Source organism: Leptonychotes weddellii, chromosome 9 (genome assembly GCF_054177405.1).
Source record: "Leptonychotes weddellii isolate Sample4059 chromosome 9, ASM5417740v2, whole genome shotgun sequence".
Taxonomy (NCBI): Eukaryota; Metazoa; Chordata; class Mammalia; order Carnivora; family Phocidae; genus Leptonychotes; species Leptonychotes weddellii.
In genome coordinates, this window is record NC_138377.1 from 47,559,325 (window position 1) to 47,582,466 (window position 23,142).

Below are 23,142 nucleotides of genomic sequence, written 5' to 3' on the forward strand. Positions count from 1 at the left end.
AAAATTAAGTATTAGAATTCTATATATGACAACTTAGTTCAGGCAGAAGTAGTAAACACAGGAATTAAACCCAAAATTCATCTAGATGTTTTCCAAATGTAGTTAAATAAAAACATACATTTTTAACTCACTGACCTTTTATCAAACACATCATTTGAAATGGTTTTCCAAGTGCACCAAATTGACTTTACTGTCTTTTTATTTTTTCTATATTATTTCTACTGACAGGAAGACTAAAATACTTACTGGAAAAAAAAGGATAAAATTCTTAAAAAAAATTTTGGGGGGTAAAAGTCTTAAAAGGTTCTCATATGGATGATTATGCAATTTATTTCTACATTGTGGGTAATGATATTGAATTTGGTAGTTATCCCAAAATTAAATTGAAATGCCTATCAGTTTATCCTTAGTTAATAAAATATTTCTTTAGAAATAGCAATTAAAAAATACTTACCAGCAAGCTTTTCAGTCATATCCTGTTTTGCTTTTCCATTTAAAAACTGAGCTTTTGTGCAAAATGGCTGTAGAAGTAAGTAATTGTCTAAACAAAAAGAATAATACAGACATATAAAGAATTATGAGATCTTATTTTTCCATTAATAGAATTGAAAGGAAAATATACTCATTCAAATGAATGCAAATGTTAAAAATTTTTAAATCTATGCAATCACTACTTAACATTATTTATAAAACCTTAATAGAATAATATTCTTATAGCAAATAAGATATAAAAATACCTCTGAGTATTAAAAGAGCTATCATATGGTATAAAAAAGCAAAAGAATTGCCCATCCCCTGGCATCTTATTCCAAAAAATAGAATATAGGTTTATCAAAAACAAACAAAAATAGAAAAAAAAATTGTTTTGCGGGTAGTTTTTATCCTTACTGATTTTTTCAAAGTTTTAATTTTGTAATAATTATAGATTCATGGGATGTTGCAAAGGTCCTGTGTACCTTTCACCAAAGGTTGTATCTTACATAATTATAGTACACATCAAAATAAGGAATCTGACATTTATACAGTCCATGTGCATAGTTCTCATCTGCATCATTCACATATTTGTTAATTTTTGGAGTTTTTTTTATAAGCTCTACACCCAATGTGGGGCTTGAACTCATGATTCTGAGATCAAAAGTCACGTGCTCTACCGACTAAGCCAGAAGGTGCCACTACCTGTGTATAGTTCTATGTCATTTTATCACATGTGTAGATTTGTGTAACGATCACTGCAATTAACATACAGAACTATTCTATCACCACAAAGATCTCCCTAGTCACATCCAACCCCTCCTCCCTAGCTGCCCCTAAACCCTGATAACCACTAACCTATTTTCCATCTCCATCCATAAATTTTATCATTTTGAGAGGGTTATACAAACAGAATCCTACAGCATGGGACCTTTTGGGACTGTCTTTTTTCACTCAGCATAATACCCTTTAGATTCATCCAAATTGTTGTGTGTATCCATAATACTACATTTAAAAAAAAAAATTATTTATTTATTTTACAGAGGGAGAGACAGCGAGAGAGGGAACACAAGCAGGGGGAGTGGGAGAGGGAGAAACAGGCTTCCTGCTGAGCAGGGAGCCTGATACAGGGCTCAGTCCCAGGACCCTGGGATCATGACCTGAGCCGAAGGCAGACGCTTAACAACCTGAGCCACCCAGGCGCCCCCATAATACTACTTTATTACTAAGTAGTATTCTACGGTATGGAGGTATCACAAATTTTTTCACTATTAACCCACTGAATTACATTTAGGTTGTCTGCAGTTTTTGGCTATTGCAAATAAAGCAGCTATGAACAATAGTGTACAGGTTTTTGGATGGAAGTGAGTTTTCATTTCTCTGGAATAAATGCCTATGGATGCAACCGATGGGTTATATGACAAGTGCAGTTTAGTTTTTCTAAGAAATTGCCAAACTATTTTCTACAATGCCTACACCGTTTTATTTACATTCTCACCAGCAATGTAGCACAGATTCAGTTTCTCTGAAATCTTGTTAGCGTTTGGTGTTGTCACTCTTTCTAATCTTAGCTGTCCTAATACTTGCTATATATAACCTGAATGTCTGTGTCCTCCAAAATTCATATGTTGAAACCCAATCCCCATTGTTATGGCATTTGGAGGTGAGGCCTTTGGGAGATGATTAGGTCATGAAGATGGAGCCCTTATGAATGAATGGGATTAGTACTCTTTTATAAAAGATGCCCTAGAAAGCTCCTATCATGTGATGACACAAACAGAAGATAGGGCCATCTAGGAACCAGAAAGTGGACCCTCACCAGACACCAAATCTGTTGGCACCTCGACCTTGAACTTTCCAGCCTCCAGAACTGTGAGAAATAAAAGTTTGTTTTCACGCCATCAAGTCTGTAGTAGTTTGTTGTAGCAGCCCTAACAGACTAACATATTTGTGTAGTGATCATGGTCTTAACTTGAATTTTACATTTCCCTAATGACTAGGGATGTTGAACAGCTTTTCATCTGCCGTCCATATATTCTCTTCAGTGAAATGTTTCTTCATGTCCTTTGTCCATTTTTTAATTGATTGTTTATTTTAATGTTCAGTTTTGAGAGTTCTTTATAAACTCTAAATTCTTCCTCATATATGTGGTTTGCAAATACTCTCTCCCAATCTGTAGTATTTCTCTTTATGTATTTAATGGGGTCTTTTGCAGAGCAAATGTTTTTAATTTTGATGAAGTCTAATTTATCAGCTTTTATGGATCATGCTTTTAGTGTCACGCTAACAACTCTTCACCAAGCCCTCAGGTCCTAAGGATTTCTACCTATGTTATCCTTAAAAGTTTTACAGTGAAGTTTTACATTTAAACCTAAGATCCATTTTAAGTCAATTTTGCATCAGATGTGAGACTGAGGTGGAAAAAAGGAACTGAAAACTCAAAAATAAAGGAAGATAAAGTCAGTTTAATGGGACATATTTAATCTCTAGAAATAATTTAAAATATTACTGAGAATATCACATTAAATGACAAATATTGACTATGATTTCAACATTATAAAAAAAACGTGTAGAATCAGAAAGTACAAAAGTAAAGTCAAAGTAATTTGAGTGCCAAAGTAAAGATTTCTTACCTACATGCTGACTCAGTGCCTGAACAACATTTGTGGCAGCAGCATAGATGCCTGGATTCTTTGAATTCAGATTGTTATCTACTATTGCTGGAATTAGCATGTTGATTATAGGAGATAAGTTGTCTCTAAGCAAAGGAATCATTTTGTGCATTGTTTCTAGAGCCACCAGATTTACTTTACTATTGGAATCATGAAGTCGAGATTTAAAAGCATCAAAGATCTGAAAGTAAATTGGTAAATTATTTAAAGTGAAATACTGTTTATAGCTATTTAAATTCTTTTTGGCATTCTATAGTATTTATCCTATTAATATACTGTTAAAAACATACACACAACATCTTATTTAACCTGAACTTAGATAATAGGAATTTTATATAAATTTGGATGTTAAATCTAAGTCTCAAATCTTCTTATAGCAAAAAGACAAGTCTTCAAAGATCACCCAAAAAGACATACTAATAAATTAAGGTTGAAAAATTTAGCTTGGTAGGAAGATGACTGGCTTACTGTAAATGGGATAAAAATGCTATTTTTTGGAAGGTACAATTTAGCTTAGCTAACTCTAAGAACTCAAGAAAAGTTTCTATTTTTATCACTATTCATAACAATTAGACATGTAAGTTTTACTGTAGAGATCTGATTTAGTTTCAGTTTAAGTGTCTTATGAGAATTTTATATGAAAGTTCAGAATTAAATTTTTATTATTACCTCTTAACCTGATTACTTTAACAATTATTCCTTACTCTTTAGAATTCTTAACTTTTGTAAGCTTAAGATATATTAAGGGAATGATAAGCAAATCTTTAGGCACATCAGGTGAGTGAAGAGCTATTCTGTGAGGCTAAGATATATATATATATATCTGTGAGGCTAATATATATATATATCTAATATAAAAACTATGAAAGTTAATATATATATACATAAAATTTTTCATGGTAAGAATAGTCTTCCCAAGAGATTTATTTTTACTCAAAATTAAGAGACAGCACTATTGGAATTAAGAGTAGTTATGGTATGTTGGCCAAGTTTAATGTATACAAATACAAATTTTAAATGGAATTTAGTTAATAAATTACCAATGGAATTAACTGAACTAACACTGAAGAAGCATAAATCATCTATGCTCATTTATTACTTTCTCCTTTTCTATTGCTTGTTATCTTCCTAAGGGTTGGTATATAAATTAGTATGTACAAGATTTCTAATCTACATATAAAAATTTTAATATCTATTCTTAAGTAATATCGAGCTCTTAAATGTCCTGGTTCTTAAAATATTTACTGATTCACTCAACATTAATTTACTGAATGTCAGGTTCCAAGAGGTCTGAGAATACAGAGCTTTCAAGAAGTTACCACCTAGTGGGAGAATTCAGACAAGTAAGCAGCTATTTTTTTTATTTTTTCCCAATTACTTTGAATTGTTCTACAATGCTTTTAACACAGCAAAACCTAAGCAATCTATTCTTCTAATTTTAACATTTTAAAATAATACACGTAAGGTACTAAGATTTAGGGCAATTTCTTTTTATTTATTTATTTTTAAAGATTTTATTTATTTACTTGAGAGAGAGAATGAGAGAGAGAGAGCACATGAGAGGGGGGAGGGTCAGAGGGAGAAGCAGACTCCCTGCTGAGCAGGGGGCCCGATGCGGGACTCGATCCCGGGACTCCAGGATCATGGCCTGAGCCGAAGGCAGTCGCTTAACCAACTGAGCCACCCAGGCGCCCGATTTAGGGCAATTTCTTATACTAATGAGCTGTTAGCTACATATTGAAAATGAAAATTAATTTTGACAGTTCATTACCTTCACAATGTTTACAACAACCAGTTCTTGATTGTTTTCAGTATCCGATAAAAGCTGCTTAATCCCATTAATGCGATCACGGAAGTCTTTTGCATTTAATAAACTGGTTATGACTTTAATGTATTCAGCACTTTCTAAGGAATTGCGGGGAACTGATTTTCTGGTGATGTCATGAATTTCAGTTACTTCTCTAAAGTCAAAGAAAGGTAAATTTAATTTCATTATTAATTTCCTATAAGAAACATAAACATAACAAATAGTTCTTATTACATATTTATTTTTCAAAAATTCACAAAGTGATCTAACCCAAAGCCACAATACCTGTGTTGGGGGTCCCTAAAATCTCCCCTGAGTTTGGTGATTTGCTACGAGGACTCACAGGATTCAGCATGTAGTTCTCCTCACTGCTAAGATTTATTACAGAAGGATACAAAGCAAAATCAGCAAAGGGAAAAAGTGCAGGGGTCAAAGTCTGGTTGAAACTAGATATAAGCTTCCAAGGGTCCCAGTGGAATCACACAGGACAAATTTATTATTACTCCAGTATCAACACATCTGAAATGTTGTCTACCAATGAACCTTATTAGAGACTCAATGCTCAGGCTTTTTTTTTGTTTTTTTTTAAGATTTTATTTATTCATTTGAGAGAGAGAGAGAGAACGTGCAGTAGGGAGAGGGAGAATCTGAAGCAGACTCCGCACTGAGTGCAGAGCCTGACTTGGGGTTCAATCCATAATCATGATGACCTGAGACAAAAGCAAGAATCAGATGCTTAACCAATTGAACCACCCAGGCACCCCTCAATGCTCAAGGTTTTTACTGGGAGTTGGTCATGATTGGTCCTCTGCCTAGGGTATACTGAAATTCTAGGCTCCCAGAAGGAAAGCAGGTCTTCAGCATAAACCACATTGTTTGCCCAAATAATTGTGGTACAGTAAACTATTCTTATCAGTTAAGGAACAGTGGCAATCCTCCTTAAATCCTAGTTCCCAGATGCCAACCGGGGCTCACCTTATAAGTAAGATTTTCCAAAAATAGTCTCAGGCCTGCTATGTTAACTCAAATTATCCATGTGAATTTGCATGAGAGAACTAGAATCTTGACTCTAGCAGGACTTACTATTTCAATGACTTACTATTATTAGCATCTTGTTTTTTATTGCTATAAAGGGGTGACTCAATATAGCAGATGAATGAATGATCCCTTTGAAACTAAAGTGTCATGCAAATTGACAGGTCTTTTTTTTTTTTTTTTTAAGATTTTCATTTATTTATTTGAGAGAGAGAGAGAGAGCACAAGCAGAGGGGAGAGGGAGAGGCAGAGAGAGAGGGAGAAGCAGGCTCCCTGATGCAGGACTCAATCCTAAGACCCTGAGATCATAACCTGAGCCAAAGGCAGACACTTAACCAAATGAGCCAACCAGGTGCCCTCAAATTGACAGGTCTTAAAGACAATGGTAAGAGTTGCCAGTTACCATTTCTCTGACTACCAGTATTAAAAATGGTGCTGAAGTTGTCTTAAGAGCACTGATTAATGAACGACTCAGGATCATCCTAAAAGTAGACAAAAGATGGTGATCTACAACGTAGATCTTAGTCAGATGTATCTATTCATTATTTTTAATTTGCTTAAATAAATCGATCTGAGGTTAATTTGTGAAATGATTAATTCTATACAATGAGAAAAATAGAAGATTAAATTTATATTTAAACTGAGAAGTATATGATACATAAAAGGTGAATAAATGAAAAGAGTAAAAAAGAACACTTCAAGAAGCCATCTAATTACTGAAACTTATGGGGCGCCTGGGTGGCTCAGTCGTTAAGCGTCTGCCTTCGGCTCAGGTCATGATCCCAGGGTCCTGGGATCGGGCCCCACATTGGGCTCTCTGCTAGGTGGGAAGCCTGCTTCTCCCTCTCCCACTTGCCCTGCTTGTGTTCCCTCTCTCACTGTGTCTCTCTCTGTCAAATAAATAAATAAAATGTTAAAAAAAATAATAATAATTACTGAAACTTGTGTTTAAAGATGGCTTTTTTGTTATTTAAAACAAAATGGATTTGATAGTAAAATAACAGTGAATATACCTTAGGGTATACGACAAAAACCAGACATGCGCACACACACACACACACATATACACACACATACCTCAATCAATCAATTCAAAAGAAGGCAGGACAAGAGACTCATTTTAGACATAAAGACACCTGCAAATTGAAAGTGAGGGGACGGAGAAACATTTATCATGCAAATGGATATCAAAAGAAAGACGGAGTAGCAATACTTATGTCAGACAAACTAGATTTTAAACTGAAGACTGTAACAAGAGATGAAGAAGGGCACTATATCATAATAAAGGGGGCTATCCAAAAAGAAGATCTAACAATTGTAACTATTTATGCCCCCAACTAGGGGGCACCCAAACATATAAAACAATTAATAACAAATATAAAGGAACTCATTGATAATAATACAATAATTGTAGGAGACTTTAACATGCCACTTACAACAATGAACAGATTATCTAAACAGAAAATAAACAAGAAACAATGGCTTTGAATGACACACTGGACCAGAAGGACTTAACAGATACATTCAGAACATTTCTTTTTTTTTTTTTTTTTTAAAGATTTTATTTATTTATTTGACAGAGAGAGGCAGTGAGAGAGGGAACACAAGCAGGGGGAGTGTGAGAGGGAGAAGCAGGATTCCCGCGGAGCAGGGAGCCCGATGCGGGGCTCGATCCCAGGACCCTGAGATCATGACCTGAGCCGAAGGCAGACGCCTAACGACTGAGCCACCCAGGCGCCCCCATTCAGAACATTTCATCCTAAAGCAGAATATACGTTCAAGTGCACATGGGACATTCTCCAGAATAGATCACATACTAGGTCATAAATCAGGCCCAAACAAGTATAAGTAGATTGAGATCATACCGTGCATATTTTCCTACCACAATACTATGAAACTTGAAGTCAACCACAAGAATAAATTTGGAAAGACCACAAATAGATGGAGGTTAAACAACATGCTACTAAACAATGAGTGGGTCACCAGGAAATCAAAGAAGAAATAAGAAAAATACATGGAAACAAATGAAAATGAAAATACAATGGTCCCAAGCCTTTGGGATGCAGCAAAAGCGGTCATAAGAGGGAAGTATATAGCCATACAGGCCTACCTCAAGAAGCAAGAAAAATCTCAAATAAACAACCTAACGTTACACCTAAAGGAGCTACAAAAAGAACAAAGCCTAAAGTTAGCAGAAGGCAAATAATAAAGATTAGAGCAGAGATAAATGATATAGAAACTAAAAAACCAATAGAACACATCAATGAAAGCAGCAGTGGTTTTCAGAAAAAATTAATAAAATCGATAAATCCCAATCCAGACTTATCAAAAAAAAAAAAAAGGACCCAAATAAATAAAATCATGAATGAAAGAGGAGAGATCACAACCAACACCAAAAAAATACAAACTGTTATTTTTTTTTAAATATTTTATTTATTTGAGAGAGAGAGAAAAAAGAGTGAGCATGAGCAGGGGGGGAAGGGCAGAGGGAGAGGGAGAAGCAGACTCCCCACTGAGCAGAGCCCCGGCCACCCAGGCACTCCAGAAATACAAACAATAATAAGAGAATATTATATGCCAACAAGTTAGGCAATCTGGAAAAATGTATGCATTCCTAGAAACATTTAAACTACCAAAACTGAAACAGGAAGAAATGGAAAATTTGAACAGACCCATAACCAGCAAGGAAATTGAATCAGTAATCAAAAATCTCCCAAGATATAAAAGATCAGGGCCAGGTGGCTTCACAAGGGAATTCTACCAAACATTTAAAGAAGAGTGAATACCTATTCTCAAACCATTCCAAAAAATAGAAAAGAAAGGAAAACTTCCAAATTTATTCTATGAGACCAGCATTATCCTGATTCCAAAACCAGACAAAGTCTCCACTAAAAAAGAGAACAATAGGTCAATATTTCTCATGAAATGGATGTAAAAATTCTCAACAAAATACTAGCAAATTGAAACCAACAGTACATTAAAAGAATCATTCACCATGATCAAGTGGGATTTATTCCTGGGCTGCAAGGATGGTTCAGTATTCACAAATCAATCAGTGTGATACACCACATTAATAGAAGAAAGGATAAAAACCATATGATCCTTTCAATAGATGCAGAAAAGGCATTTGACAAAGTACAGCATCCATTCATGATAAAAACCCTCAAGAAAGTAGGTTTAGAGGGAACATACCTCAACACAATAAAGGCTATATATGAAAAACCCACAGCTAAAATCATCCTCAATGGGAAAAAACTGTGAGCTTTTCCTCTATGATCAGGAACAAGACAGGGATGTCCACTCTCACCACTGTTATTTAGATTAGAACTGGATGTCTTAGTCTCAGCAAACAGACAACAAAAAGAAATAAAAGGCATCCGAATTAGCAAGGAAGAAGTCAAACTTTCACTAGTTGCAGATGACATGATACTTTATATAGAAAACCCAAAAAAATCCACAAGAAGTTGCCAATTGATAGATGAATTCAGTAAAGCTGCAGGATACAAAATCAATGTACAGAAATCTGTTGCATTTCTATACACCAATAATGAACAGCAGAAAAAGAAATTAAGAAAACAATCCCATTTACAATAGTACCAAAAACCATAAGATACCCAGGAATAAACCTAACCAAAGAGGTAAAAGATCTATACTCTAAAATCTATAAAACACCCAAGAAAGAAATTAAAGATGACACAAAGAAATGGAAAAAAAGAAAAAAAGAAAGAAAGAAATGGAAAAGCATTCCATTTTCATGGGTTAGAAGAACTAAGACTGTTAAAATGTCTATACTACCCAAAGCAATTTACACATTTAATGCAAATCCTATGAAAATACCAACAGCATTTTTCACAGAGCTAGAACAAACAACCCTACAATTTGTATGGAACCACAGAAGACCCTGAATAGCCAAAGCAACCTTGAAAAAGAAAAGCAAAGCTGGAGGCATCATGACTCTGGACTTCAAGTTATATTACAAAGCTGTAGTGATCAAAACAGTATGGTACTGGCACAAAAACTGACACATAGATCAATGGAACAGAATAGAAAACCCAGAAATGAACCCACAACTATATGGTCAACTAATCTTCGACAAAGCAGGAAAGAATATTCCATGGGAAAAAGATGGCATCTTCAATAATTGGTGTTGGAAAAACGGGGCAGCAACATGCAAAAGAATGAAATTGGACAACTTTCTTTCTTTTTTTTTCTTCTTTTTTTAAGATTTTTATTTATTTATTTGCAGAAAGAGAGAGAGCGTACAAGCAGGGGGTGCAGCAGGCAGAGAGAAAGGGAGAAGCAGGCTCCCTGCTGGGCAGAGAACCCAACATGGGGTTTGATCTCAGGACCCTGGGATCATGACCTGAGCAGAAGGTAGATGCTTAACCAAGTGAGCTACCCAGGCACCCCTAAAAAAATATATTTAAAAAAAATTATATAATCAATCTATTACATGTTAAACAGTATAAACAAGTTACAAAATTATATACATAATTATATTTATAAAAATTTTAAGAGTAGTCTTTTTGTGGTTGGTGGTACTATGGGTGATTGGTTAATTCTTCTTTTAATGTTTGGATTTTCTAAAGTTGTTTTTTTTTCCCCTAACCATAATTATATATTACTTTTATAATCAAGGGGGAAAAGTAAAGGCTAAAAATTAAAACAAAATTAATCAGAGTTGTCCAACACAGACCTAATATTGACAAGTTCAATAGCACTAAAGCTTTAATAATGTTTAGTGCATGTAAAAGCCAGTTGCTGTGAATATATAACTGTCTTATTAAGTATAATTACCTCACACTTTCTAAGTTCTTACCAACTTTTAAAACTCCATTAAGTTTTGACAAATACCCCTGGGATAGTTCATAAAAACATCCAAAAGAGACTACTATCACTAGGGAGTAATTTCTCTAATGATGTGGACTATCAAATGATCCTACCTTTCAGCTGAATTGAAAGCATCTCTAGAAACAGATGATGACCTTGTATTTCCAACAGTGCCAGTATGAGATCGTCTTCCTTTTGCTGAAGGAGTATCTAGTGGTATCTCTCCTAAGCCCTTTAAGTAATATAAAGAAAGGCAGTGTAATAAAAGTCTTAAAACCAGTTAAGTGAAATAATTTATACAATGTAATTTTCATAGAAGTCATTATTGATCTTTTTATAAATGAACACATCTTAATAATCAGCTATGCTTATGCTTTAAAGGGTATCAATACATAAAATACCTTCTAATTAGTAATAAATTAACCAAATATGTGATCAACTAATATTGGCTGGGTAAAACTGTTCAATAAAATTTTAAAAATTAATATGCTATATTTTATAACTACTCTTAAACCTTAAAATCTACAGAGAAAATATGAACACATTACATAAATAATGAATTCCTATGCAACACTAGGATGAGAATAAACACGTCAATAAGAACTATTTAAAAATACTTGTACTTGAACTGACAAATACAAACCACCTCAGTTCAGTAAGATAATTATTTACATGGTTATTTTAATTATTTCTATATGAATTAAGCTAAAGTCTTTAAGATCAATAAGCAGAAGAAAATGCTCTAAAATGTATATTGCCATACATCTTTGAAATACTGTCCTTTCATAAATGAATCCTTTATCCAAGATTATCAGTGAGGAGTAACATAAATTACCATAAAAAAATTCTACATTATTAAACATATTTTTGCAAAAAAAAATGGATTACTTTTTATAAGTTACTTTTCACATTTTATTTTACTTGATATTCCCTCAGTTACTCATTACAGACATGTCTGAATCTCCCATTATCTACCAGGATTAAATAAATGGGGCTTCTCCTCAAGGAGGTCCTAATCAATGTTCTGCAGTGTGATAGGAACTCTAATAGTGGAAAATGCAAGGTAAATAAAGCAGGAACCAAGCATGATGAACATCACTATCCTTATCCTATAAAAATAAAAAATTCAGGTTAAAGAAATGAAGTGATGTACCTAATATTATATAGTTGTTTAATTCTCAAACCCAAGTCTTGAATCAAATCCAAGTCTTATAACTCCAATAAACCACACTATATTCTACCAAATATCAAGCTTCTGTTCAATAAGCACTTACTGACACTACCAATGTCTACTGCAAGTTTTTCAACTGCTGTTGTTGAAATGCTACTGTAGCTATATTCGGAATGATTAACGGAGAAATAATCATAGAAGCAATTACTTCCACCTTTACCTTCCTTGTACTTTGCTTTTAAAGATGTTTACAAATTAAACTTTTTCCACATACCTTTTGCCGTAAGCTTTTAACAGATTCCTTAATATATGGCAAATCTTTGGATGGGACATATTTTTCAAGCATTTTATCAAAGTTTGGATGACACATCATAAGAAAAAGCATTTTTCGACCATAGTACCTACGGACATTTGAGAAATATGCAAATAATTTTATATACCTTAACAAACTCAGTTTCTATCCTTAGATGCAATTTTTTTTAATAGAAAAAACCTGTCAATATCAAGATTGTCATCCCTATTTTATTTTATTTTATTTAAAGATTTTATTTATTTATTTGACAAAGAGAGAGAGTTAGTGAGAGCAGGAACACAAGCGGGGTTGTGGGAGAGGGAGAAGCAGGCTTCCCGCCGAGCAGGGAGCCCGATGCGGGGCTCGATCCCAGGACCCTGGTATCATGACCTGAGCCGAAGGGAGATGCTTAACGATTGAGCCACCCAGGCGCCCCTGTCATCCCTATTTTAAACAAGCCACTGCAACGTAGTTATACTAACTGAACTGGAGTATAACATTCTCCTGTCCCTCACCTTTATTTTTTTTTTTTTGGTTTATAAAAAACCCACTTTATTTTTTTTTTTCCGGATTATTCACCTGTTCTTTCTTGTTTTTTGTTTTTTATTATGTTATGTTAGTCACCATACAGTACCTCATTAGTTTTTGATGTAGTGATCCATGATTCATTGCTTGTGTAGAACACCCAGTGCTCCATCAATACGTTCCCTCCTTAATACCCATCACCGGGCTAACCCATCCCCCCACCCCCCTCCCCTCTAAAACCCTCCGTTTCTTTCTCAGGGTCCACAGTCTCTCATGGTTCGTCTCCCCCTCTGATTTCCCCCCCTTCATTTTTCCCTTCCTTCTCCTAATGTCCTCCATGCTATTCCTTATGTTCCACAAATAAGTGAAACCATATGATAATTGAGTTTCTCTACTTGACTTATTTCACTTAGCATAATCTTCTCCAGTCCCATCCATGTTGATGGAAAAGTTGGTTATTTATCCTTTCCGATGGCTGATTAATATTCTATTGTATATATGGACCACATCTTTATCTATTCGTCTGTTTGAAGGGCATCACGGCTCTTACCACACTTGGGCTATTGTTGTCCCTAACCTTTAAAAAACACTATAGCTTCAGATCTTCAAATCTCTTCTTGGAGAGCCAAATGTTTGAATTCTATTTTTCAGGCACCCTTGGGTCCATATCAAGGCTGGTATTTGGCAGAACTGTGAGTTAGAAGAAGTCTGTCTTTATCCTGGGCTCCTTGCTCACTGGGCAAGAGGTTGCTGGTGAAAGGTGTTCTGACCTAAGTCAACCTTCCCTAGGTTCTGTATTTCCTGTATTTCTTACCCTCACTATTTTTCCCCCCTGCCAAAACCTATCTGGGTTCCAATTCTTCAAAAACCTATTCTCTGCTACCTAAAACATACCCAAAGTTAGTTGGTAAATCATGGATGATATATAATGAATGTGTAATGCTCTCCAAACTAAGTTTTTTTTTTTTATGGTAGTATATAAATTTAAAAATAATTCTTTTTTTAAAAAATAATTCTTTTTAGGATAAAACCTTAAGCCAAGATATCATTGTGATAGAACCACAGATGTCATGGGTATTGGAGATATTTTTGGATAGAGGGATCTTATAGTACCTTATACCATATTACTATTCTTCAAAGAGGCTTGGCCCTAAAATTAATTAGTTATGCTTTTTCTTACAACTTGGAATATATGGGACTAGGATGAACCAGAAAAGGCAAGTCTTGCAAGGTAGGGAGAAGGTACAGAATGATCTCAGGAATATGTGTATCAATCAGGCTCCTTCAACTGTAATGGAATTATAGAAAGGAAGGTAGGTAGTATCAGAAAATAAAAATTACTGTTCTCTCCTCAGAATCAGAATAAGGTTACCCCTTGATAAGTAGTTCATAATCAGTTATAGTTTCAAAGATGATTATAACTTTTAGCCCAGAACATTAAGGACTGTAGGTCCATCACAGGCCCTAATGATATGAGAATGGCTAAAACAAACAAGTAAACAAGCAATAGGGACACTAAATGTGAGAAATAGTAAAACTATAAAGTTGTAACCATTTTATAATTTTAAAACTTCAAATAAGAAATGACAAAATGGATTAGAAGAATTACCATGTCATTAAGGAAAGGTTAAGATGTATATACAACAACCATTATGAATCTTTTTTTGTCCCTAACTAGTTTATTATGATCCAAAGCCTAAATTGTTTTGAACTTTACCGTGGTATACATAACTTCCAAAATGGCTCCCCAAAGAGCAGGACTGCTCTAATACCTACAATTTATAAATATGAGATATAACTTCCAGGATTATGTTATATTATGTTATATGGTAGAGTTGACTCTAAGATACAGAGATTTTCTGGGTGGACCTAATCTAATCATACAGGTCCTTAAAAGCAGAGAGCTTTCTATAGCTGGTAGCAGAAGAGGAAATCAGAGAGCTTCTAAGCACAAGGGGGATTCACCATACTTTTGCTGGGTTGAAGATGGAGGGGGCTGCACAAGAAGGAATTCGAGTGACCTTAAGGAGTTGAGAGAGGACCCTGGTTGAAAACCAGCAAAGAAATAGAGACCTAAGTCCTATAACTACAAGCAACTGAATTTGGCCAACAACCAAAATGAGTTTGGAAGCAAATTCTTCTACAGAACATCTAGATAAGAGCTCAGCATTATCATTACCTTGATTATAATCCTGGAAGACCCCAAGCAGAGAAAGCAGTTGAGCCATGCAAGACTTCTAACTTAAAGAGCAGTAAGCTAAAAAAGTCTGTGTTGCCTTAAACCACTATGTTTGTGGTAATTTGTTACACAGCAATAGAAAATGAATACATTGACTTTCTATATTAGCTTCTGGTATAATGATTTCCATAAGATTAACTCTAGTTACCTAAAGTCATGGATACATTTGTCTTAAAATGTTAATTTTATAGCCTTCTTTTTTTTTTTTTTAAAGATTTTATTTATTTATTTGACAGAGACACAGTGAGAGAGGGAACACAAGCAGGGGGAGTGGGAGAGGGAGAAGCAGGCTTCCCACGGAGCAGGGAGCCTGATGCGGGGCTCGATCCCAGGACCCTGGTATCATGACCTGAGCTGAAGGCAGGTGTTTAACGACTGAGCCACCCAGGTGCCCCAATTTTTTTTTTTTAAATTTTATTTATTTATTTGACAGAGACACAGCGAGAGAGGGAACACAAGCAGGGGGACTGGGAGAGGGAGAAGCAGGCTTCCCGCAGAGCAGGGAGCCCGATGCGGGGCTTGATCCTGGGGCTCGATCCCAGGATCCTGGGATCATGACCTGAGCCGAAGGCAGACGCTTAACGACTGAGCCACCCAGGCGCCCCTCATGTGCCCCAATTTTATATCCTTCTTTACTTTAGTCTCTGTGAACTCAGGACCCTCCCTCCCACTTTTAATCTATCTTCATATGTAACTGCCATAAATTTTTAGGTTTTATATGGGACATTATCAATCACCTAGTCCCACCTTCCTAATTTTACATACGAGAAAACTTAGGCTAACAGACGTTAGGTAATTTGCTTAAGGGCAAAAAGTGATTGGGGCTAGGAATTGAACCTAGGCTCTTGACTATATCCAAAATTTCTGTGACCAATACATCAAGGGGCAGCTGGCTGGGTCAGCTGATGGAGCACGTGACTCTTACTCTTGGGGTTGTGAGTTCAAGCCCCATGTTGGGGTTGGGCACAGAGTTTACTTAAAAAAAAAAAAGTTACCAATACAGTAATGTACCATCCACATCTTAATTCTTTTGTCATTTTTCTCTTAACCTTCATAGAATTGTTCTTCAAGTACAGCAATCAGAAATTTATGGGATTTTCTAAGTGCAGCTATCTAATGTTTCAGGAGACAGTATGTTATCCATTTCGCTTCCTGTATTTTTCATGTGCACCTATTTCCTTGATTTCACCTGATTGCTTGGAAAATATATCATTTCCCCTAAGTGCATTACCTTACATTTGCCCACAATGAAGTTCTTCTGCCACTTTTCTGCCCACTCATATAGTCTTGTGCCGTTTTCATGCAGTTCATCCCTGTGACATGGCATCTCACTACCCAGAAGTATGTAGTGTCATCTGTAAATTTGGAGAATTCACTGTGCACTCCCTCAAGATCATTTACAAATTGGTTAAATAAGTCTATCTGTCCCAGCACCAATCCCTGGGGACCCCACTTGTCCATTTAGAAAAAATGTTTACTCTTTTTTAACCTTTGCTGCCTACTTTTAACCCTTATCCTAACAGATTCGGCAAATATTATTGGCAGCTATTCACCTGGTTTCTTGTGAACTGTCCTGAGCAAACTTGGCAGCAGCTGGTAATATCCGGTCAGCCATATCCTTTGTTCCAGATAAAATACGTTCTGGTTCCATAAATCCCACAACATCTGATAAGTGCTGGGCTGTACATCTTCTTACTGCAATGTGTAAATGGCTACAAGGAAACATGATCAATTGAAACAAAGTTGATGTATGAACTATTTACCAAAGACATACCTTTAAAGTTAAATGATTAAACTATTCCTAACCCTCAACAATCATCCTTGGAAGCTAAAATGACAAATTACATTAGTTACCCATCCCCAAGAAGTTAAAAACAAAACAAAACTCATAATCATTGACATTTATTTAGTTCCAGATCTATGAATATAAGTAAAATTATGAGAATAACAGTATTATTTTCCTTGTATGCTCTGTACCTAATATGATGTTTATCACATAAGAATTATTTGTTTTTTGACTAAAATAATACTGAAGTTTGCTTGTGTTTCTCCTACATCCCAGACTGCAAACAATTGTATTTTTAGTTTAAGGACATATCAAGATTATTTCAAATATTACCTTTGTCCTCCATTGATAAGAGAAACAATTGCACGTGCAGGAGTTACATTACTGACCATAGCTCTCAGTGCTTTGTCAACATCTTCTCTTATAAATGTATTTGATTCTCCAGCCTTGTGCAACAAAACTTTTACTGTAGTATCTAGTTCTTGATCCATGTTTTTTTTCAGGTAAGTGAAAAGATCACTTAAACAGACCACAGCAGCACGAGAAACTCCAGAGCGTAAATTTTTCACCTAAAAAAAATTTCCAAAATGTACATTTTGCTGATATTCTGAAAGAAAATCAGTAATAATGACTTTGAAACCAAATTTACTATTAAAGTAACATGTTTTAATACATATTATCTATGTCCTAAAAATTAACATTTAATAAAAATTTTTAAAAGTTGCAAAGTAAGGTATGAGCTACTTTTTTTTTTTTTTTAATAAAATCTATCCTTGATGTGGGGCTCGAACTCATGACCCTAAGATCAAGAGTTGCATGCTCTCCTGACTGAGCCAGCCAGGAGCCCCATATAGGAACTACTTGTAACTACATATAAGCCTACTTATATCATTTAGTACAGAGGTATTCTTTTTTTTTGAGAGAGAGAGCACAAGAGGAGGGTAGGGGCAGAAAGAAAGAGAGAAAGAGAAACTTAAATAAACTCAACCCTCAGTGTGGAGCCCCATGTGGGGCTCAATCTCACAACCCTGAGATCATGATCTGAGCCAAAATCAGGAGTTGGATGCTCAACCGACTGAGCCACCCAGATGCCCCTAGTACAGAGATATTTTTTAAAGGTCAAATTAACATGGCATATTTATTCTTTCTTATCCAAACAATCCTTAACTCAGCTGAAAAATAAGTTTACCTCTTGAACTACTGCAAAATTTGTTTCATGCAACTTTGTGTTCAATATTTCAGAATGAAAAGCAGCTAAGCACCTAATAAAATTCAGTCCTTCAATTTTCTTCTCCCTATGGGAAAAGAAACAAATGACAAAATCACTTATTAAATGGGGCTCAACTGGAACAGGATCTCAGATGTCTTCTTTTGTCGTATGAAATACTGCCACTGAGGAGATGTTGCTTATTTTTCCATATCATTTAGGAATTTCAAATGAAAAATATGTAAAGTTTTATTTGCTCCAATAGTTCTCTTTCATGATTCAAAAGATCTTTTAAGAGCTAAAATCACCATTGACATCACACTAAGTTCATGCTTCGTAAATAAAAAGAAATATTTCCTCCCTAGTAATAAGAATGTCATATTCTTTCTAGAGAACAGAAGGGAAAGGAATGGCAAACAAAAGGTGAGGGAAGCAATACAACAAAAATGGAAGGAGAAAAGTAACTACCTTATTGGCAAATATATAATCCAACAGCAGAAAACCACCAACAGATGGTTCTGTAATTTGTATTTTTCTTTCATTATCTGACCTAATGAGCCAAAGAAGGGTAGGTGGATACTAACAAGAGAGTGGGATTCAAGTGGGATTTAGGTATAACATTTCCAACGTGATGATTTTCATCTTATAGGTTTGAAAAATGAGAGCCAAAATTAGTTTCCTTAGTAATATTGTAATATTTCCTTAGGTAATATAGATGGCAGTCATTTTTTTAAACATTTACATTCCCTGAATGAATTATGGAAAACTCAGAGAAAAGGAAAGACCTAAGAATCCAAGGTAGCAAGAGTAAACCTATTTAAATAGCTGTCTGGTTCAAAATCCTCATTTTTTTTTGGATAAGCATAAAAACAATTAATTTAAATGCAGAAACAACCCAATTCTATACACACAAATAACAGTACAGTCAAGAGAGAGGGAGGCAGGAAAAGAAATTAAGAAAAAGTGGCTAAAATTTTTCCAAATTTGATTCAAACTATAAACTCTCAGATCTAAGAACAACCCCAAACAGATAAAAAAAAAAAAGCACAACATGGAACATCATAATCAAATTGCTAAGAGAGGTATTAAAATAAAATATAAGGTCAGGTAGCAATATTAAAAATAAAGCAGTATAAGAAGATGGGGAAAAGAACACTATTTTAGTTAAAGTCATGAGAGAAGGCTTCTCTGAGGAGGTGACATTTGACGGATACCTGCATGAAGAGAAAGAGAAGACACTGGAAGAATGTTTAAAGAATTAAGTACAAAGATCTTGAGGCATAAATGTTCAGGAAATAGCCCAATGGCTAGAGTGGGTAAGTAAGGCAGAGCATCCATCCCCCTGTAGGGGATGAGGCTACAGAAAGAGGCAAGGGACAGAAAATGAAAAACTTTGTAAGCTATAAAAAAGTTTAACAATTTTTTTTCTAGTGTTCTAGGGGGCCACTGGAGGGTTTTGTGGGGAGGAATCCCACGTTCTGATTTGAGATTTAACAGTATCACTCTGGCTGTTGTATGAGGTGAGCAATCATGGAAGCATGCAAACCAGTGATGACACTACTACAGCCAGGTGTGGCTTGGACGACAGGATCAGCAGCTGAGATAAATTCTGAAAATAAAGGAACTGATGGGATATAAAGAAATGATAAAAAGTCAACACTGACTTGGTATGAACAACTAAATATCCATGGCAGAGTTATTAACTAAGATGATGAACACCGAGGTAGAAGCAGATTTGGGATTAGGAGGGGGGGAAATAAAAACTTGTTTTAAAGATTTTTACATCTATGTTCATGAGATATTTTTTATCTCAGTCTGTAGTTCTTTGTATGGTTTTGGTATCAGGGTGATACTGGCCTCAAAGAATAAGATGGAAGTACTCCAGCCTCTTCAGTGTTCTAAGTTTGTGTAGAATTGACTTCTTCCTTAAATGTTTGGTATAATTCACTAGCAAAACCATCTGAGCCTGGAGTTTTCTTTGTGGAAGTTTTAAATACAATGTCAATGTCCTTAATACGTATTGGATTATAGAGGTTAGCTAATTTTTTGTTTTGTTTTTAGTGAGTTTTGGTAGTTTGTGTCTTTCAGAGAATTTATCCATTTCACTAAGTTGTTAAATTAGTGGGCATAAAGCTGTTTATCATATCCCTTTATTGTTTGTTTAAGAGCTATATGATTAGTAATGATGTTTATTCCCTCATTCCTGATATGGTAATTGTTTTTTTCTCTTATTTTGCTTGATCAGTCTGATCACAGGTTTATCAATTGATCTTCTCTAAGAACATGCTTTTGCTTTCACTGATTTCCTGTACTGTTTGTTTTCTATTTTCTTGATTTCTAGTGCAATCTTTATTATTTCTTTTCTTTAATTATTTTGGGCTTCATTTGCTCTTCTGTTTGTAGTTTAAGGTGAAAGCTGAGGTCACCGATATAAAATGTTTCTTCTTCTGTAATATAGGTGTTATGGTGCTATAAATTTCCCTCTAATTTAGCTGCATCTCATAATTTTCATGTTTCATTCTTAATTTCATTAAATTCAAAATACTTTGGGGGTGCCTGGGTGGCTCAGACACATGATCTTGGCTCAGGTCTTGATCTCAGGGTCATGAGTTCAAGCCCCACATACGGCTCCACGCTGGGCATGGAGCCTACTTAAAAAAAAAAAAAGTTAAAAAATACTTTCTAATTTCCCTTTTGATTACTTTCTTGGATCCATGAGTTGCTTCTAAGTGTGCTAGTTTCAAGACATTTGGAGATTTTCCAGGTATCTGTTCCTAACTTCTAATTTAATTCCACCATAGTCAGAGAACAAAATTTGTATAATCTGAATCCTTTTAAATTACTTATTTTATGTTCCAAAATATTTTTCTTGGTAAATGTTCCTTACGGACTCAAAAAGAATGTAAATTCTGCTATTTTAGGTGGAGTATTCTATAAATGCCAATTAGGTCAAGTTGGTCAATCATGTCATTCAAGTCTTCTATATCCTCAATGATTTTCTTTCTTCTAGTTCTATCAATTAATGAGAGATGGTTGTTGAAGTTCCAACTGTAATTGTGGATTTATTTATTTCTTCTTGCAGTTCTACCAGTTTCTGCTTAATGTATTCTGAAGCTCTGTATATGATAAATAAAATCAGGATCACTTGATGAATTGACCTTTTTATCATTATCATTATAAAATGACCCTTTTTACTCCTAATGTGAAATACAGAATTCTAAGATGGCACCCATGATTCCTGCCCCCTGGCATATACCACCTCATAATACCCTCCCCTTGAGTGTGACTATAAGGGGATTTATTTCCCTCAATCATGTTACATTATATGGCAAAAGGGATTTTGCAAGTTGTCCTACAGCTCACTGATTCTCTGTTTATGTCTTTCCTCTAGTTTCTTCAACACATGGAATAGAATTATAACTATAGCTATAATGTCCTTGTCTACTAATTCTATCATGTGTATCATTTTTGGATTGGTTTCAATAGTTGTCTTTTTTTTCTTCTCATTATGGTTGTATTTCCCTGCTGCTTTGCATGCCTGGTAATTTTTTATTGGATGTCAGTCATTATGCATTTTACCTGAGATATTTCTGTATTCCTAAATTATTTTTGACCTTTGCTCTGGGATGGAGTTAGGTTATTTGATAAGTTTGATCCTCTTAGGCCTTGCTTTATATTTTGTTGGGCAGGGCCAAACCAGTCTTTAGCCTAAGGTTTATTTTTCCACACTAAGAAGCAAAACTCTTTTGAGTTTTCTACTTGACGCCCTGTGAATTATGAGGTTTTCCACTGTGCTGATGGGAATAAGAAGTATTCAGGGACTGTTCCCTGTAACTTCATTCTAGCTCTGGCTTCAGGTAATTTATTTATATTTATGCCCTGACTAGTATTCAGCTAAATATTTGAGAAGAATCCTCTGAAGGTCTCCAGAGTTCTTTGTGAAGCTCCATCCTCTCTGGCATTCTGCCTTGCAAACTCTAGTTACCTTGGCATCCCCAAACTCCCAGCTCCATTTCCATCTCTGCTGGTATTTACATAGTTTTCCCTTCTTTGAGCTGTAACCTGGAAACTCTGCAGAAGGTTAAGCGAGGGCAATTATAGAGTTCACCTTGTTTGTTTCCTGTCTCTCAAGGATCACTAATTTTCATTGCCTACTGAGGAATATTTTGAAAACCACTGTTTCATATATTTTGTATGGTTTCTTTAGTTCTTTCAGATGTGTAGGCAAATCTTATGCCTGTTAACCCACCTTGGCAGGAAGTGGGAAATCAAGAGTTCTATTTTGGATATGTTAAATTTAAAATGTCTATAAGCATCAAAGTGAAAATGTCAAGCAGGCAGATGGATTATAAGTTTAGAGCTCAAGAAGATACCTAGAATCGAGACATATATTCAGTTGAATATAATCTTTTAGGAAAGGGGTTGGCAAACTATGACTCACAGACCAAATCTGACCCCATCAGAAATTTTTATAAGTAAAGTTTATTGGAACATAGCTATACCTATTTCTTTTCTTACTATCTAAGCCTGCTTTTATTTTATTTATTTTTTAAAGATTTTATTTATTTTTTGACAGAGAGAGACACAGCGAGAGAGGAAACACAAGCAGAGGGAGTGGGAGAGGGAGAACAGGCTTCCCCGGGAGCAGGAAGCCCGATGCGGGGCTCAATCCCAGGACCTGGGATCATGACCCGAGCTGAAGGCAGACGCTTAATGACTGAGCCACCCAGGCGCCCCCTAAGGCTGCTTTTACACTACAACAGCAAAGAAGAGGAGTTATGATAAAGACATCTGGCCTGCAAAGCCTAAAATATTTAGTATCTGGCTCTTTACAGAAAACGATCGCCAGCCTGGATCTATGGAATAAATGGAGATAGAGAATGCCAGTGGATTGTATTCTGGAGCATGCCTCAATTTTGAAGCCAAATAAAGAAAAGGAATAAGAACATACTAAAACAAGAAAAGAACCAAGAAACTAGAAGGGAGTGTCGATTGTGTCAAATACTGCTAAAAGGCTAAGATGACCACTAATAAATAACCAATGCAGATATAGCAAGATGATCACTTTCATAGTTTCAGTGATGCGGTTGTCATGGTGGGGAGGGCT

At 35.3% G+C, this 23,142-nt stretch overlaps 1 protein-coding gene across 3 annotated transcripts in view; it reads right to left on the reverse strand.

Moving 5' to 3' along the window:
* TOGARAM1 (TOG array regulator of axonemal microtubules 1) overlaps positions 1–23,142 on the reverse strand; it is an 80,979-nt gene that overhangs the window by 1,635 nt on the left and 56,202 nt on the right. For 2 of the 3 annotated variants that reach the window (XM_031024573.2, XM_031024598.2), the window contains 8 exons: positions 18,018–18,123; positions 17,162–17,397; positions 16,596–16,754; positions 12,261–12,387; positions 10,929–11,047; positions 4,915–5,104; positions 3,105–3,324; positions 455–541 (listed from right to left, as the gene is read on the reverse strand). In XM_031024573.2, coding sequence (XP_030880433.1) covers positions 455–541; positions 3,105–3,324; positions 4,915–5,104; positions 10,929–11,047; positions 12,261–12,387; positions 16,596–16,754; positions 17,162–17,397; positions 18,018–18,123 — 1,244 coding nt within the window. The remainder of the gene's footprint in view (positions 1–454; positions 542–3,104; positions 3,325–4,914; positions 5,105–10,928; positions 11,048–12,260; positions 12,388–16,595; positions 16,755–17,161; positions 17,398–18,017; positions 18,124–23,142) is intronic. The other variant, XM_081830574.1, reaches the window with a different exon arrangement.